Genomic DNA, 19793 nt, shown 5'->3' on the forward strand with positions numbered 1-19793 from the left:
TTTAGAGATAAAAGAAAGGTTGGATAATAGCCTATAATTTGCTAATACGTCAGGATCCAGTGATGGTTTTTTAAGCAACGGCTTAATCACTGCCACCTTGTAGGACCGGGGTACATAACCTGTCACTAAAGAACCATTGATCTGGTCCAGGATAGAACTTCTTATAATGGTAAAACATCCTTCAACAGGTGTGTTGGGATGGGATCTAAAAGACACGTGGTGGTCTTGGATTTCTGAATTAGCGATGACGCATTAGGAAAATATATAGGGGTGAAGGAGTTTAAGGGCTCGTTGGAGAACCTGTATGTTCCCACAGTCGGCACATCTGGTGATGGTCCAGTTGTTGGGATGGCCTGGTTAGCTTTCTCTCTGATAGCTGGAACTTTATCAGTGAAGAAGCTCATGAAGTCTTCACCACTAAGGGAAGAAGGGATACGTGGATCTAAAACACTGTGACTCTTAGTTAATTTGGCCACAGTGCTGAAAAGAAACCTGGGGTTGCTCTTATTATCCTCAATTAAAGAAGAAAAATAAGCTGTTCTAGCCTTGCGAAGGGCCTTTTTGTAAACTAATAGACAGACCTTCCAGGCTACATGATAGCTGTCTATTTTACAAGAATGCCACTTCCTTTCCAGTCTTCGCACTTTCTGCTTGAGGGTCCTGATATGTGAATTATACCAGGGGGCACACCTGCTCTGATTTACTATTTTCTTTTTCAGGGGGGCAACAGAATCAAGCGTGATTCTCAGTGAGGTTGCTGCACCTTCAGCAATAGAGTCAACCTCAGCAGGGCTAAGATTATAATGATTTATCCCTGGGGAAACACACAGTGGTCCTGGGATTAGCACAGGGATCACTTCCTGATCAAAGAATGGTCTGACAGGAGGGGGTTCTGAGGGAACACTGACACATGTTCTACCTCAACACCATAAGTCAGAAGTAGATCTGGGGTGTGGTTGAAGTTATGAGTTGGTTGGTTTATCTGCTGGAGGAAACCAACTGACTCAAGTAATGAAATGAAGCCATTCTAAAGCTGTCATTTACAACATCTACATGGATATTAAAGTCTCCAATGATAATGACTTTGTCCGTTCTAAGAACCAAGTCAGATAAGAAATCAGAGAACTCAGACAGGAACTCTGAATGTGGGCCAGCAGGGGGGCAATATACAACTACAAACAGAAGTGGCTTTTCTGCCTTCCAATTCAGATGGCTGATGCCAAGAGTCAGGCTTTCAAATGAACTGGAGCCATGTTTTGGTCAAGGATTAATTAATAACTTGGAGTGATAGATTGCTGCCACTCCCCCTCCTCGACCAGTAACATGAGGAATATGATAATTAAGATGGGTAGGAGGAGTAGATTCATTTAAGATAACATACTCCTGAAGCCAGGTCTCAGTAAAACAAAATAAATCAATATGATGATCCGCTATCAGGTCGTGTACTAACAGGGATTTACACAAAAGAGATCTAATATTTAACAGTCCACACTTAATTGTGATATTAGTTTCTCCAACTTGTGCTTTAGTATTAATTTTAATAAGATTATGGTGATTGACCGCTCCCCTGCTCTGTGCTTGGTGAACTTTTAACCGTGGAACAGAGACTACCTCTATAGTATTAAATATATTATTGTTGGTGGATGAGGGTTCTATGGAAGCAGCAGAGAGGTGTGTAAGACTACAACTCTGCATCCTGGTCTGGACCCTGGATTGTCAGGTCACTTTGGGTCTAATAAAATTAGCCAAATTACTAGAAATGAGAGAGGCACCATCCTGTGTGGGATGGACACCGTCTCTCCTAATCAGACCAGGTTTTCCCCAAAAAGTGCTCCAATTGTCTATAAAGGCCACCTGGTACTCGGGGCACCACCGTGACAGCCAGCGACGAAGCGACGACATGCCGCTAAACATCTCATCGCTGGCCAGATTGGGGAGGGGACCAGAGAATGCTACGGAGTCCGACATTGTTTTTGCCTAGTTGCACACCGACTCTATGTTAATTTTGGTGACCTCCGACTGACGAAACTGGGTGTCGTTGGCTCCGACGTGAATAATAACTTCACCAAATTTACGTTTACGTCTCGCCAGCAGCCGTAAATTTGCTTCTATGTCGCCCGCTCTGGCCCCCGGAATGCATTTCCGGCTTCACGTAACGCAAAACAGAGTCGCCAATTACCAGGGTCGGTTTCTCAGCGGGTGTGTCGCCGAGTGGGGAAAAACGTGGCACAAACACACCTGTAAACGTGCACCGTGGGCCTTTCTTTTGGGCTACGCTTCCTGCGAACCGTCACCCAGCCGCTCTGGCTAGCCGGCTGCTCGGCTGCTGCCGGGGGACCGCTAGCTGAAGCTACGCTAGGCGGCTCCGCAGAAGCTAGCTTCTCCTGACTACCTGACGCAACTCCAGCTAACTCCAAGCTGCGGAACGGCATCTCAAGCTCGCTAAGTCTCGTCTCCTTAGCCGTAAATAAACTACACTTTCTGCACCTATTCCCTTCACTAAGGGAGGCAGAGGAGTAACTAAACATTTCACACGCTGAACAGACAAAGACACCAGGTGAAACAGACGGTGAGGCCATGCTAACGCTAATAATCGGCGAAGCCCTGTATTTGTTTAATATGGGTTGTTTCTCACTGTTGTTATCAGGTGACTAGAATGTCCCAAGTGTTCAAATTTTAAATAAAGTGAATACAACACACCAAGTGTTCAATATTAAGTGAATACAACACCCCATGCACAATGCAACCAACGAACGACAGGAAGACAGGAAGTGACGCAATACGTTACCAGGTTTTTCTGCTGAAATCTCATCATAAATATATTATTGTCGCCTCGTTGACTCAGAACCACTAAGGTAATTTCAGCCGACACTTCCTGGACACGTGACAACAGGAAGGAGGGACGACTGGCCAAACGGGGCAAAGTAACAAGAAAAGCACAGCAGAGCTGCTGAGAGCAGCCAGCAACACCTTCATCAGGCTCTGTGACGCCGCAGGAAGAACTGATCCAGCATGACAACAAAGAGAAGCTCAACCCCGCAGAAAGGAGGCAACGAGAGGATACATGGCAAAAACAAAGACATCCAGCCACAGACACATCTGTGTCACCTTCTGTCAGGACAGCAGAGAGGAAGACCACAGGAGACACCCCCAGCCTACAGGGCCCCTGTCAACACAACATGGACATAATGCTGAATTCTGGCTCAAACTTTTGCCTCCATGTTTCTGTCTGACCAGGTTGGAAAAAGCAGGAGGGAGCTGAAGGTTGACCGAAGCACCAAGTTTGATAAGAATCCGTTGAGAAAAACATGTTTATGTGACGCTGCCGTTTGGGAGATCAAAGATTATGCTCGTAATCTTAATGTCCAGATTAAGGACTGAGTTTGGTTTTTGGTGATGTGACCATTTTGAAAAACAGTGTGTGAGAGACACAGGCTATTACGGTGATGCGCTACTGCCGGTCGCCATCTCTGCAATGCTGAAAGTATGGTTCAACTTGATTGTAAACATGGACATAAACGTCCCGCAAAGTGACCTTTGGTGATCAACTATTGTTTGCTGACTTGGAACCCGCTTAAGCATAATCTCTCCTTAAAAACCACGATCCAGAAGTAAACACAGCCTTGATGGAAAGAACTGATCTGTTTGTCGGCTGGCTCATTTTTGTTTTTTCGGGCATTTTGGGCTTGACCTGGTGGAGGCTTAGAGACAGACGTGAGATCGCTGACCTCACCATGTCCAGCAGTGTCTCAGGGAGTAGATTACAGCTCCAGTCCAGCTGATCTGCTCCTTAAATCAGATACTCAGATTTCACAATTTAAGAAAACTTTTATTTGGATCCAAGAATCGGCTTTCAGCTGCAAGTGAAATCAAAAGATTCCAAAGAAACTTACATCAAAGAGCCTCTCTGTGTAGACCTCCTCATTGATCTTCTCCCGCAGCATGTCCTGAGAATGACGAACAAACGTCACGTAGCTGTCAGCCACATCCATCCCCGGCTTCTGTGAGGAAAAGGGCCAAAACACGTAATAATCATCATCATTGAATCAAGAGCAACAACCAAAAACACCAGAAGCTGTGAGCTAAAACGAGAAAAACCTGTAAGTAGATGTAGAATGTCGATCGCATGTAAAACACACAGATAAAGCACACACAGGTAAAGCACACACCGTAAAACATACACGCGTAAAACACACACATGTAAAACACACAAAGGTAAATCACACACATTAAAACACACAAAGGTAAAACACACAGGTAAATCACACATGTAAAACACACAAAGGTAAATCACACACAAGTAAACAACACACAAAGGTAAAACACACATGCAAAACACACAAAGGTAAATCACACATGTAAAACACATGTAACACACATAAAGGAAAATCCCGCACATGTAAACACACAAAGGTAAAACACACAGATAAACCACGCATTTAAAACACACACAGGTAAAACACACAAAGGTAAACCACACATGTAAAACATACACACATAAAACACACACATGTAAAACACATGCAAAATGCACACATGTAAAATACATACAGTTCAATCACGCACTTGTAAAACACACATATAAAACACACAGGTTAAAACACACATGTAAAATACACAGGTAAATCACACACAAGTAAACCACAGACATGTAAAACACTCACAGGTAAAACACATATAACACACACAAAGGAAAATAACACACATGTAAAACACAAGTAAAACACACATATGTAAAATAAACACAGTTAAATCACGCACATGTAAAACACAGGTAAAACACACAAAGGTAAAACACACACATGTAACATACACAGACACGTAAAACACACAGGCAAATCACACACATGTAAAACACACACAGGTAAATCACACACATGTAAAACACATGTAAACACACAAAGGTAAACCACCCATTTAAAACACACACAGGTAAAACACACAAAGGTAAACCACACATATAAAACATGCACATGTAAAACACACACATGTAAAACACATGCAAATCACACACATGTAAAATACATACAGTTAAATCACACACATGTAAAACACACACATAAAACACCTTCACATAAAACACACAGGTAAAACATGCATGTAAAACACACACATGTAAAATGCACAAAGGTAAATCACACACAAGTAAACCACAGACATGTAAAACACTCACATGTAAAACACACAGGTAAATCACACACATGCAAAACACATGTAACACACACAAAAGAAAATCACACACATTTAAAACACAGGTAAACACACAAAGGTAAAACACACAGGTAAGCCACCTATTTAAAACACACAGAGGAAAACACACAACGGTAAACCACACATGTAAATCATGCACACGTAAAACACACACATGTAAAACATAGGCAAAACACACACATGTAAAATACATATAGTTAAATTACGCACATGTAAAACACACACATAAAACACACATGTAAAATACACAGGTAAATCACACACATGTAAAACGCACAAAGGTAAATCACACACAAGTAAACCACAGACATGTAAAACACTCACATGTAAAACACACACACGTAAAACACGCACATTTAAAACATACACATGTAAAACACATGTAACACACATACAGGAAAATCACGCACAAAGGTAAACACACAAAGGTAAAACACACAGATAAACCACCCATTTAAAACACACACAGGTATAACACACACAAAGGAAAATAACACACACGTAAAACACACATAGGTAAATCACACATGTAAAACATGCACACGTAAAACACACACATGTAAACCACACATGTAAAACATGCACACGTAACACACACACATGTAAAACGCACAAAGGTAAATCACACACAAGTAAACCACAGACATGTAAAACACTCACATTTAAAACACATGTAAACACACAAAGATAAAACATACAGGTAAGCCACCTATTTAAAACACACAGAGGAAAACACACAACGGTAAACCACACATGTGGAACACATGTAAAACACGCTTATGTAAAATACACAGTTAAATCACGCACATGTAAAACACAAACGTAAAACACCTACATATAAAACACACAGGAAAACACACAAAGGTAAAACATACATGAAAAACACACACAGGTAAAACACACACACATAAAACACACAGGTAAATCACACACATAAAAAACCCACACATAAAATACACATGTAAAACATTCAAAGGTAAAACACACACGTAAAACACACCTGTAAGACACATGCAGGTAAACCATACAAAGGTAAAACACACACAGATAAAACACACACCGGTCATGACAGCAGTGCCACTTTTCAAATGTTGGGGTCTCACTGGGCTATGCTACACTAATTTATTTGTATTTGTATCCAGCAGTATTTGCACATTCACCATCTTTTTTGCACCGCCTTCTTTGTGGGTTTTGTTGCGCCATTACAGGGCCCATAAAGGACAATTGTGTCCTGTCATGCTCTATCGGGGTGAGGGCGCAGGAGTGGCGTCACTGACTGCAGACGCAGCGTTTGCCGTTTGCGTCTCTTTTAGGATGCAACGCCGTTCAACGCCAACCGTCCAATACGGCCTCTTCAATGCTCCAAATATTTAATTATCTGCTGTTAACCTTAGTTTGCACATCTGCAACGACAGTAACAACGTGTAAATGAGTCTTTTTATAACTCAAAATTTGTACATTAAGGACACAATTAGCATGTTGGGATGGAAACTGCGACCCCTGCCAGTGTGCACAGTGCTTCATCACATTCTCTGACAAGTCATTAATTTGAAAGTTGGCATGTTGCTATGGCCAAAGTGTTGGCAGCTAATAAAGCTTTGATGTGAATACACGCGTACACCACCAGCACCTCCGCCGCCGCCATTCTGACAGCAAAATGGGCATGTTGTGCAACACGGAGGGAACGAGGCGTGAGGCGCAAGGCATGGCTGCCTGGTCACACGCATATGAATGGACATTTGGAGGAGGAAGGATGAGAGGGTTGGATGTGGGAAGATGACAACTAAAGCCGTCTGTGAAGAGAGGCTCAAATATTTGTATGTGAAGAAGGAACACAAACAGACTCACACAGTCAGGTCACGAGAAGCAAGACGCTATGTTAATCAATTTGTCTTCTGTTGTCCTCATCTTAACCAGACTGTAATCATTTTTATTGTTGAGTTCCATTTAATTAGCCCAACAGTGTCATAGCAATGCTGAACGTGGCCCCCCTTTAACCCCCCTCTAGAGGGCCAGTGGAGTGGGTGGAGGAGGAGAAGGAGGAGGAGAGCGACATGGCTGTTGATGCTTGCGGTACAGAGTGCTTTTGAGCGGAGCAGGGGCCACCACGCGTGTGAAAATAAGCTGAGGTTTTCATTCGGCAAACTGTCTCACTTCCTTCCTTTAGGACAGAGACGTCCTGTTTAGTACAGGTCAGCTGTCGATCATCTGCATAACTGCAAATCTATTCCAAAAAGTTTTGCTAGAAACTTTGTCACTTACAGGCACATCCACATACTTGGAGGCAGCTTTCACCTGCAGACAACAGGAAAGAGGGTTGGGCAGCAGAAACAAAGAGCCTCGCTCCCAGCAAGCAGTTTAGAACTGAAGAGAAGCACATTTGATACTCACTGTGAAAGACAGGAAAGAGGAGAAGAGAGTCCCTTCGTCATACCTGGAGAGTTTGGCTAACACGCTTTCTAAGATGACAACAAACTAGAAGACAAGAGGAGCAGAACAAAGTTAAAATGCAACAAAGCTGTGAACCATCCAAGGAGCTCTGAGGAGCCTGGTTGTGATTTTAGCCTCCAGAGCTGCAGCTGGCTGATATCTGCTGCTGGGAGGAAGCTGATCTACTCAGATGTCTCACTTTTACATATAATTGTAAAAAAAACAAAGTTATTAGGATGTTAAAAGCTTTGCTAAAATGTTATTATGTTGCAGCGCTACATCTTCCTTCACACATCACAATTTGAGACTTTATTGTTGATCATGTGATTTTGACTATCAAAGTCTACCAAAGGGTTGGTGTTAAATTAAAGTGTTACAGGTGAAACCAAAACAGATGTGAACCTTTGTGACTCCGTTAAAGGCTGCACATTCATTAATGATCATAAATCTTTTGTCAACTGTTTCTTCTTCTGGCCAGTCGTCCAGAGTGGGGCGATACCTGGGCAGACCTCCTCACCGTACATGTGCTCATTCACTACCTGTTAATTCCTGGTTTAACAGGTAGTTTAATTCCTGGTTCCTCTTGGTTTATTTGCTCTCTCTGGACCAGTTGGACATGTCCATCCAGTAGGTCCACAGATACAAACACTAGACTACATTTGTGGAAGAACATTTGCAGGAACGTTGACCAAATGTTCATCCTTGAGAAAGATGCTCATTAAGCTACAGCGTGATAAAGGTTGTCCCAAAGCCCCTGGATGTGTCCTTATTACCAATGTTACCAAGGCAACTTCATTTATTAGTATTTGGCTCCACATCACTCCACACCCAGATTTTACATCCAAGCAGCAACACAAACTGTGTCAGGTCAAAGGTTAAGCATTCTGGGGCCAGGGGTGATAAAACCATCACATCCTGGAAATTCAACCTTCTGTACCTTGGCCACCAGAAGAGTTATCATCTCCTTCACCATCTCCTCGATGAGATTGTCGATTTGGGAATGGTACTGCCTCTACGGGGAAACAAAGCACAGCAACTTAAAGTGCAGCACATAACATTACGTACACATTACAGCTGAGTCAAAACAGCAACAGTCCCCAAACTCAGAACACAGAAGGCAGCACGGGGCAGGGGGACAGGGGACAAGCAGGTAAGAAAAAGGACAAGGACAAAGGATGAATGACAAAGCAACAGACAACCCCCCCAACCATCGCTGCTGGTGTTGCTGCCAAAAAACAAGACATTTGTCTGGACTGTCCCTTTTCACAGGATTTAATATTCAACTTCATTTTAATTTAATCTTAAGAAAATGTTAAATATACAATGTATATTAAGTGGATAAATCTAAGTGGATATGCAGCACATGCACTTTTCACCCTTCAGGTTTAAGGGACTCTTTTATGTCCCCAAAAACATTTCATATCAAATCCTTTTCAACAGCCTGTCCGGTTGTCTTTACTTCTCAGACCGGAGGTTCTCCGGTCAGCCTCACACGCTGACAATTAGTTCATGAAATAATCCAGCGTTGAAAAAGAAGCCACTGAGGCTGTGTGTGTGGATTCTTCCCGCCGAAGGGCTGCTGCCATGGAAACTCAATAGTGCTGCGAGGGATCCTTTTGTTGCGCCTCGCGGCACCATCAGATGAGTGAGGGGACTTGGAGGAATAATTAATTCATCGTCAGTAATTGGTATCAGTCTTGAGATTCTGTGAAATACAAGATCTCTCACTTCCAGCCCATGTATATTCAAGACCATCTACACATATGCTAATGAAATCAACAAAGTCAAGCGAGGGGAGGACAGAGAGTGAAAACTGAGGACTAATTATACATCGGAGAATCAGAGGGTGACATTTCAATTGAATTCATCTCCACACTTACCCAGCATCTAACAAACTTTCACAAGAGCGAAGAGAAAAAAGCAGACAGAGGTGAGAAGCTCACAGAGAAACAAGCTGAAGCTCTACTGGCCTCCGATTATGGACTAATTGAACTGAGACTGATGCAATCGAGGACGGTGAATTGGGTTTTGGAGACATGGTTACTGTCCCGTACCTCCTGACCCAGGTCCACGGCGCACAGCTTTGCCGACTGCACTTTGGCATCCACCATCACGTTGAACATGGTGCAAATGGACTGCGGCACGCGGAAGTCCGTGGCCCGACTGCTCCTCTGAAGCTTGACCTCAAATGCTGCCCTGGTCCTTTAGACAAGCAGACACAGCCATCACCTCGCCTCATTAACCCCAATCACATCTAACCGTGGGCGCAAGTCCAACACCATGCGGCAACAGCTGCGTTACCGTTTGATGCAGGACTCAATCATGTCACTGGACATGAGCTTCAGCCGGGTCTCCAGGTGTTTACCGAACTCCTCCTCGGGCCAGTGGAGATCCCCGATGAAGGTCTGAAGAGCGTCCAGCTTCCAGAAGAGGTCCTCCGATGTGCCAGAGCCAGTACTGCAGAGGTAAACACAGGAATGATGCTGTTCCTCAGAGGGGTTCTGAACCTACAAATGGAACTCATCAATGGCACAAATGGCGAAAACAAAAGGTAAAAGCGACTCTGGGTTCATTCAGGAAATGAGCAGCTGGCTGTTGTCCAACTTAGCATCAAAGCAGTTTTCCCACTTGTGTTAACTCAAGGTGTGTGTGTGTGTGTTATGATTGTGTGTATGGTCTGTGTGTTTGGCCTGTGGTGCTCTGTTTGTCCACTAGGGGCGTAGGTGACCTCTACACCTGCAGCTGATCAAGTTGATTAGCAGGCCTTTTAAGCAGCCAGCACCAACTGTCCTTTGTCAGATCATTTCATCGGTACCAGTGGTCACCATGTCCCGCCATGTCGAGCACCTCACGCTGAGCACCTCTTTTCTTGGCGCTTCGTTCACCGTCGTTTTCACAAGTAGCATGTGCACATTCCTTCACTGTTGTAAATATTTTGTAAATAAACTGTTGTTCACTGAAACTGCCTTCCTTGTCTCTCTTCTTGGGTCCTGCCTTTTGTTTTGTCAGTCAGTTCTAACAGTGTGTGTGTGGGTTCAGACATTTTCAGTTTGAGAAGCAAAAGTCAAATTAAATGTCTAAAGCTGACAGACACAGTGTTAGGAGTTTCCGAGTGTTTTCCCTCTCCCCCTCCCCGTCTGCGTCTCGCCTGTGTTTCCCCTGTCTGTTTATTTCCAAGCTGGGCGGAGTGGCTTCCAGACTCTCCCCCGTCGGGCGATCGACGCACATCTGGAACCCATCTCCAGCCAATGACCCACACCTGTCATCCGTTTTATAAGCCTGGTCCACGTCTCATTCTTCGCCACTTTGTTGTTAACCCCCATGGTACAGCCTGGCTCCTAGACGTTTGAATTCTAGTTCGTTTCATGATTCCTGTTTCTTGCGCTAATCTGATCGTTCGTTTCTCCTGCGGATCACCCATCTCGGACACCTGTTTGTGTCTCCCAGCCCAACTGCTTCAACTCCAGTCAGTCGTGTGTGTCTGCTTTTGGGTTCTATATTCGTGTCTGCAGAGTCATAACAAAATGAATTTGCCATCAAATGGACATCGCAGACAAACAATGTGCTGTGTCTTGCCAGGGAGCCTTACTGGGACAACATGGACAGTTGTTACAAGCCCTGGTTGAGAACAGCACCAAGGTGGCCAAGGTGGCTGATCTGACGCAACAGGTCGCGCTCCTGGCGGGCCCCACTCCGCAACTTGCTGGTCCCACTGCCAGCGCCATCGGCACATCCCCGCGGATCCCCAGCACTCACATCTGTGCTGTTCCAGGGGGACCTGGACAAGTGTTGGGGATTTCTCCTCCTGTGCCGGTTAGTGTTTCAACAGAAGGCGCAGTTGTTCACTAATGATTTTGCAAAAGTGTCTTATTTAGTTTCTCCTGTTTCGAGGCAAGGCGCTGGTGTGGGCAGAGGCGGTCAGTTCCCACAGCCGCCTGGAAGCCATGTCCTATGCCGAGTTGGAGGGGAGCCTGAAGGCAGTCTTCAACCACCCAGAACACTTCCGGGGATGCCATCCCTCTGCCAGGGAAACCGCTCCGTAGCGGATTTCTCAGTGAAGTTCTGAACCTTGGCAGCAGACTCAGGATGGAATGAGTCAGCGCTTTGGGGAGTGTTCCTGTAAGGGCTGAGCGAGCGCCTGCAGGACAAATTCCTGCTACAACTCGCGTTCCAAGTCATCCCGCCGCTTCATCTGCGGCCCCAATTCTTTCCCCCGCCCACCTGGGGCCTTCCAGCCTGGTTCAGGTTGGCCACACCGTGCCAATCGCTGCGGAGCAGTCAATGCAGCTTGGACGTGCCAGGCTAACACCAGAGGAGCGCCACCGCAGGATCGGAGCGGGTGAGTGCTTGTACTGCGGCCAACCTGGTCACTTAATTTCAGGTTGTCCGGTTCGACAAAAGGGCGGGCCCGTCAGTAGCTGTGGGGGTACTGGCAGGCCAGAAGTCAGGTATGGACAAACTCGGGCTTGAATGACGTCACAATCAAGAACAAATGCCCCCTGCCTTTGAGCTCTTCTGCATTTAAGCCTCTCCAGGGTGCACGTGTTTTCACAAAGCTGGATCTCCAGAACGCCTACCATCTGGTCCAGATTCGCAAGGGGGAGGAATGGAAGACGGCATTCAACACGCCGCTAGGGCACTTTCAGTACCTGGTACCTGGTCTTTGGAGTCACCAACACCCCAGCGGTATTCCAGACCCTGGTGAACGATGTACTCAGGGATTTCTTCAATCGGTTTCTGTTTGACATTTTAATCTTCTTCCGGAGCATGGAGGAACATATGGGTCGCAGGTCCTGGCGAGACTATTAGAAAACCGGTTATCTGTCAAGGCTAAGATGCGCTAACTCTGTCCCTGGTTTCCTGGGTCTCATCATTCATGATGGCAGCGTGAAGGCGGACCCAGAGAAGATCAGAGCCATGGAGGAGTGGCCGAACCCAGCAAATCGGAAGGAGTTGCAACGCTTTCTGGGGTTCGCCAACTTCTATCGCAGGTTTGTCCGGGATAAGTAAGATTGCGTCACCCCTCACGAAACTCACTTCTGTCAATGTGAGCTTCAACTGGTCATCTGAGGCAGACTTGGCATTTGAGAAATTAGACGTTGTTCTCCACTGCTCCGGTTTTCATCCAACCAGACCCTAGTAAACAGTTTGTGGTTGAGGTGGACGCCTTTGCCATGGGGGTTGGGGCAGTGCTGTCCCAGTCCTCCAGCCCTGACAATTGGTTACATCCCTGCACCTTCTATTCCCGCAGACTTACTGCCGCTAGATCTAACTACGACGTAGGGAACTGTGAGTTACTGGTGGTCAAGTTGGCATTAGAAGAGTGGCGACACTTGCTGGAGGGGCCGAACAACCCTTTGTAGTCTGGACCGATCACAAAAACCTTTCCTACATCCAGTCAGCGAAGAGGCTGAATTCCCATTAGGCCAGGTGGGCACCATTTGTCATCCGATTCCAGTTTACCATCACCTACTGGCCCAGGTCCAGGAACCGCAAGCCTGATGCCCTCTCCCGCCAGTCCTCGTCGGACCACGGCCCATCAACCTCAGTTGCCATCTTGCCTGAGGAGCATGTGGTAGGGGTGCTCAACTTGCAGGTGGAGAGGGTAATGAAGGAAGCCCATCGGCAGCATCAAGATCCAGGAACCTGCCCAAGAAATCGCTTGTTTGTCCCGGACCCTGTCCGCTCCCAGGTGCTGCAGTGGGGACATTCCTCCCAGTTTGCTTGTCGCTCCAGCATCAACCGGACCATCACCTTCCTTCGGCATTTTTTTTGGTGGCCAACCTTGGAGAAGTGAAAAAATCCTGATTTCCGCTGCTGTGTGCCATTATATACAACATAGACCATGTAACGTCATAGCAGCTGCAGGAGCTTGAAAGGTCACATGGCCAGCGTGAAGGTCTGAGCTTTGCTCCAGCTGTCCTGGCTGATGTGTGCTGTCCTAACAAACATGGATGTGGGAGTTGGTTACCATGAACGCTGTCCTGTTGACTCCACCCCCTTGTTTTGTCCTTTTTAAAGCCACTTTGTCTCCGCTCGCTGGGGAGAGTGCATATGAAACCCCAGTGCTGACCTGGTTCCGAACTATAAGAGGAAGAATTTTATGAAGCGTTCAGCCATACTAAAACTGCAGCAGAGCGGATCCATGCAGATGTAGCATTTCAACAACGTCGCTCTCTGCGGGACGTAGCAGCAACGGAGCCAAAATGTAACACCTTGTGATCCCTGTTGTTGGCGCCGGCAACGTTTCGCTTAGGTTTTCAACGTGCTGCACACGGCAGCGTCAAGTGTTGGTTAACATATTCAGAGTTGGTTTAATGATGATGCTTACGAGATCACATGAATATTTATAGATCCTGAAGTGAATCAAACTGAATACGATCAGAGCTCCAGAAAGTGACAATTAACATCATAGCTATTGGTTATCAGAGGTGGATTTCCATCCGCAAGACGATCCAGCATCTATTACATCGTTCATCGGGAAATAAACCACTACTGGAGTCGCTCTGGGTCAGCCTTAGCTGCCACCCAGCTGCCTAACTGTTCAAGTTAACACTCGCAACTCTTAGATTTGGTGTTTTAATGACCAGAAAGCTGTTAGGCCTTACTTCACGGGTTCCCACGATTCCCTCTCGAAGCCTCTGTGGATGGACTGGGCGATAGAGGACTCCATCAGGTCCACGTACCTGACCACCAGGGGGGCGTACATGTCCTGCAGGTGCTTGTGGAACTTGCCATTGCACAGGTTGTCTGAGGGAGGAGAGGAGTCACATGTCAGATGCTTCTCTATAGCAAGGTGTCCCCTGTTTAAACCACTGTCATCTCATTTGTCCCACTTGCTGTCCTCAATACACTAATGAACAACGACAGCGCGGCTAATGCCACACTCGGGACAAGCAGGTTTGACACAGTGATCTTCCTTCCAAATAAAGATGGCGGCGCTCTCAGGGTGTTTCTAAATCAAACCCGCCGTCCTCCCCTCGGCTCCCAACTGGTAAAAAGACAACACTGACAAGGACCACAGGAGATAAAATGGAGGCCAGTGTGTGCTAATGTGATGCCTCACGGCTCCATGCAGCGTGTCTGCTTTTCCTCCCTCTCTTTGTTTTTCTCTCTCCCTCTGAGCACGTGTGTGTTGCTGTGTGTTGGTGTTATAGTCAAGGTCGATGATGAGCAGTAGGTGCCATGTTTGTTGTGTTTCCCTGATCGACGCTCTCCCAATTAGCCACTTGAGCGGCTGCTGTCCATTTGGACGTGTTGTGTCCAGAAGTGTGTTGGCGAGGGCTTGCCACTGCTTTAGACCTCATTAAATGGGCGAATGGCAGCTCGACTTTGGCGCCTGTCTGGTGCTGAGGCTGTTTACTGCTACATAAGTGTAGCGCCATGAGGCAAGGCAGAGAATGACCTTCTATAGAAAAGACGTATTGCTGAAGCACTGCTAGTGTTGAGTGAGTGCCTGGGGCGTTGCCACAGCTACGGAGAAGGCCTGATAGCATATAGCTGAGTACTTGAGTTCATTACTTGGCTTTGCAACATAAAACTTCACTTTTGTCGCATAGCTTAACTAGAAACAGAATCACTTCTTTTTTTTTCTGGAAAAGCAGAAAGATTCAGAACCCTGAAGTTTAAGTCAGAATGTTTCTCCCTCTTAGCTTAATGAAGCAAAAATTGATAATAGCTTAATGAAGCAAGAATTGATAACTTGTGATGCTCAACAGTATGAAACCATCAGGAAATGTTCCGCGTAAGCAATGTTTGGGGACATCTTCTTACTTTTGAGTCTGGGTTTAGAAAACATTAAAATGAAAAGAAAAAGTAAAAACATTCCAATGAGATGCATGAGTGGACCAGTTAGTGGGGAAGCCCAACACTAACCAAGACAGATAGTGTTTCCTCACATTTGCTGTATGTCTCAGCTATCCTAAAGGTACTTTGGTACCACTAGTACAGAGGTCACCAGGGGTTCCACAGTATGTGGACAGTCTGTGGTGTGTTTACAAGCAGGAAGTGGATCTGAGCTAAGGAACCTGATGTTACTGGTGGGGGTGACTCACAGTCCATTCTCAGGAAGTCGTTGAGTAGTTGAAAAAGCGGGAAGCTGTCCCAGCTGTCAGGCAGCTGCACTTCCAGAGCTGCATCCATATCGGCTGAGTAAAGACACAAGAAGGTCTCGGCATGATCCACCATCAGGTCCGACCACCACGCAAAGGCCTCCAGGTGGTGCACAGAAGAGACAGAATGCCAGAAATAAAGAATTGAGAGGTTGAGAGGGAAAGATGGGAGAGAAATTAGACAGAGACTCTTTTCCCTACTGAACATGAGGTTAATTTGCTGGTACCAGACCATTTACCATCAAGGCTGAAGACGTGATGAAACTATTGCAAAGGCTCTCGACTATCTGTTGCCTGAGGGGTCCTTCACAAACCGCAGCAACGACAAACAAACACTTGGACACGGGAACCTAAAGCTTTTCTGTCGTCCCTGCGGAGGAAACGGCAGCAGGTCCTCGACAGGGACACTCACTGAAACTGCTGCTGACTGCTGGGGCCCAGGTTGCTCTCATGCAGATGGAAAACACTCGCCTCCCTCCATGCACCCCCGCCTCCTTCCACCTCAGGGAGAGCTTGGAGGATTCACAGTGTTTCTTCATTCACATCAAGCTAGCAAAGCTGTAATGTGAATGTGCTGATAGCTGGTTGTTAGGGTGGGGGGTGATGGGGACATGCACTTGCCAGGGGAGCTCTGAGCCTCACAGAGTTGGTGAGGGATTGTTGGCGAGGCCATTCCACCTGCAAAGGCCATGTGTCTGTTTTTGACAATTACAGCTTCATCTCACAGAAGAGAAGAGCTGTTTTACTTCCCTCTTGCCCCAACAAAACTCTTTTTACCTCCCTTCAAACAAACAACAAAAAAGCCAACAAGCAGAAACAATGGTAAGTCTGACAAAGTTGCCAGGTAGCAAAGTGACCAAGAGCTTGTTTAAACACCAAATCTAAGATGACTTTAACAGTTTGGCAAGACTATTTAAAGGAAAAGGGAGGTTTTTGTGCATCATTTGCAGGTTTTTTGTAAAGTAATTTGTAGCAGATGGTCCTAAGACAAGTCAGAACGCAGAATAGGTGCAAGGGGAATTATCCTTAGCATCATTTTAGGTCAATGGTATGACACTCCAACAGTTCCCAACTGGCAACACTGGTTTATATTACCGGCCGAAGAGACAAACACTCATTTCTATAAGCTGAATGGTGAGGACACGAGAGTTGGTAATTAGAAAAAGATGCTCAACCAGCATCAGAGCCACAGAAGTTTCACACATAACACATCAGGGAGGACACATGACTGGAAAGCATCTAATGCTGGTTAGACTGGTTGCTCAGTGGCGTCTGAGCTGCTGAGAGGTGAGGGAGTGATGTTTTCAACAATGACAGGACACATGCTTTGCATTTCTTCCACAGAATGTACTGAAGGATCTGGTGGGTTTCTTCAAGGGAAGACAGGTCACCTTTGTTCAAGCTAGGTAGACTCTATGAGACATGACAGAAAACATCGTCAGGGAAGATCAGGATCCTCCTCCAGAAGAACCGGGAGCAAAGATGAAGCTGTTTGAGGTTAAAGTTGCAAATTTGTGAACGTTCACAACTCTGCTCCTGGTTTTCGGGATAATGAGCTCAATGGGGAAAAAACAGTGCTTGTCTCCATCTGAGGCTAGCCTAGAGGCTAACGAGCACTCGATGGCCGCAGGGTTTGCCGATCACTGTTGGTGATCGTTTGAATCAACAGCCAAAATTCTCACACATGCAAACTCAGGAGAGGAAAAGGGACCACATGGAAAACTGGGAGCAAGTGATTGAGAACATGTACGTACCTGCTTTCCCTGTTTGAACACCCCCACAAACCCAATCAATGGATAAAATAAAAGGCAGAGAGGAAGGAAGTCAAAAAACAAAGACCAACTTTGATGTAAATGACTGTTAATCAGAGCACTGGATTCTCCATCATGGAGCGTGGTCTCCATGGAGACCCCACAGTTTGTGAAACCTGTGCTAGCATGAGAGGGATGTTTCTCCAAATGGAGAATTGACATCTCAGGGCCAACTTTAGGGGTTCATTATGTGGCAAAAGCATTAAATCTTAAAGAACTCTAGTTCAGTGTTCAGGTCCAGAAGGAACGGCAGCACCCACACACCTGACTAGTTCTGATTTTTCAACCGTCAAACACAAATTGGCTACACCTTCTCTGTAACACCACTTTTCACTTAGCTTTGCAGCGACTTGTTTGATCAGCGTGGACTGAATTTGGGAGTCTTGGAGTGCAATACTAGAGTCTACCCAAACCCAACCTGACCAGCTAGCCTACATATACACCACTTATCAAAGGACATTAAAGCCCTGGAGTGGTGACCCCTCCCAGAGCTTTGTGAAATGATGAACCTGGAACTAAATTTGTTTCCAAGAAATATGGATATCCAGGTGTGCATATGTGTGCACTCACCTCTGCGTGATGCTCCTCATTCTGTTGCAGGACCTCGATGACCAGCTCGGCCAGACGGATGGTGTCCTCAAGTTTTTTAGCAGGGGTGACTAACCGTCCTACGTTCTCTAGAGAATAAAAGTCAGAGGTCAGCATGTCCAGCCACAGAGTCAGATCAGCACCCTTCCTGCTCCATGCCCTGCCTAAAGAGCTAAAAGAGCAGATCACTCACAAAGTCTGGATACAACGGTTGAATCAAAAGACTAAATTGAGCCTAAATTACCAGGACAATCTCCAGATGACAATGTTCTGATTGTGATTAGGGCTGGTGTCATCATTGAGTAAGTGCTTACATTAAAGGACCACCCTCGCCACTGTTGTAGGGGTCAGGGGCTTCCCCAAGAGTGCGGAAACACTTGAGAGGAATCCGAGTGACGACACTCATCCAGAGAGAAGATGGAGACAATGAGGGAACACCGAACATTTATCATGCAGTGATGTGCTGCTTTTATTGTCTCCTGATGATGCTGAAGACTTGATAACAATTGCAGAACTCACAAACGATGTAAAAAAGCAGGGGCTGGTTCAGGTGTCCCGCTGGTCCTTCGTCCGCGTGGTGTTAAAAATCACAAAGATTTAATAAAAAATTCTAAATCCAGTCTTCCAACAAGCTCATGCAAGATTCAGATGACGTCATTTTAAATGCAAGCTTCTGCGAAGGTGCACTTTGATACCACAGCAATTATCACCAGGTTTTGAACCCAGTGACAAACTGGCTGAACTCAGCAGATCTGTAGGTCTTTGGTGAGAGGATGCAGCAGTGGGCTCTGGGGGGGGGGGGGTAAAAAAGACCCCTGCAGGGGTAGGTTCCAGTTGTCAGTCAGAGTAATATTCACTTAACCCTGAGCTGTCTTCAAAAACCTGAGGAAGGACGAAGTAACATGAGAAAAGTGATGTAGACCCAGAAATCCAGTGGTATCATCCAGCAGCATAGACAAGTAGAGTTCCTGTGCAGTCAGCAGGTCAGCAAAGGTCTGACGCAGATACAGAAGCATCAAATTTCAAGGCTTTTACGAGCCATGACCGGGCACCAGGAAGGAAGTGAGCACAGTGTTTCATCTGGCTTAGGTGTCCAGGTATGGGAGGAGCTACCAGGATGAGTACATTACCTGGATCCCTCAGGTAATGACTTTAGAAGAACATTTCCAGGTTGGGGAGAAGATGTTGGCATAAAGCACGACAGAAGATCCATTCTGAGACACGCTGGCAAAGTGTCTCGATTCAAACAAAAGTCCTGCATTTCTGAGGCATTAATGTTATTGAACGAGTGTGGCGTGAAAATTGGGTCTTTGTATTTAACAACACATCAAAAGAAAAAGAAAAAAACACAGCCTGTAAATCCTAAAAACGCCGCATGCTAATTCAACCACTTGAACCACTTGGTCCATTTGAAGACAGGACTTTAGGCCGTCCTCGTCCTTGGTCAACTCAGCTGCCATGTTTCAGGTTTACTCAGGAGCATGAATTTCATGCTTGTGGGCCGCCTGGATGGATCAGGATAGTGTTCTTCACCATTAAAGAGGAATTACACACAAGCAAAGTAAAAATGCATTCAAGTCACAGAAAAGAACAGGTTTTATGTGCAGGACTGAGACAAGGTCACAGACAGATAGAAACTCAT

General features: G+C 45.8%; 1 protein-coding gene across 11 annotated transcripts in view; it reads right to left on the minus strand.

Annotated features, from left to right (window-relative positions):
- cadpsa (Ca2+-dependent activator protein for secretion a) overlaps positions 1 to 19793 on the minus strand; it is a 71529-nt gene that overhangs the window by 15781 nt on the left and 35955 nt on the right. For 5 of the 11 annotated variants that reach the window (XM_029826883.1, XM_029826885.1, XM_029826888.1 and 2 more), the window contains 10 exons: positions 18134 to 18240; positions 17507 to 17515; positions 15696 to 15852; positions 14250 to 14391; positions 9943 to 10098; positions 9696 to 9843; positions 8579 to 8653; positions 7603 to 7686; positions 7474 to 7506; positions 3894 to 4001 (listed from right to left, as the gene is read on the minus strand). In XM_029826883.1, the coding sequence (XP_029682743.1) occupies positions 3894 to 4001; positions 7474 to 7506; positions 7603 to 7686; positions 8579 to 8653; positions 9696 to 9843; positions 9943 to 10098; positions 14250 to 14391; positions 15696 to 15852; positions 17507 to 17515; positions 18134 to 18240 (1019 nt within the window). The remainder of the gene's footprint in view (positions 1 to 3893; positions 4002 to 7473; positions 7507 to 7602; positions 7687 to 8578; positions 8654 to 9695; positions 9844 to 9942; positions 10099 to 14249; positions 14392 to 15695; positions 15853 to 17506; positions 17516 to 18133; positions 18241 to 19793) is intronic. The other 6 variants (XM_029826886.1, XM_029826889.1, XM_029826884.1 and 3 more) reach the window with 3 other exon arrangements.

Source organism: Takifugu rubripes, chromosome 19, assembly GCF_901000725.2.
Source record: "Takifugu rubripes chromosome 19, fTakRub1.2, whole genome shotgun sequence".
NCBI classification, from domain to species: Eukaryota; Metazoa; Chordata; class Actinopteri; order Tetraodontiformes; family Tetraodontidae; genus Takifugu; species Takifugu rubripes.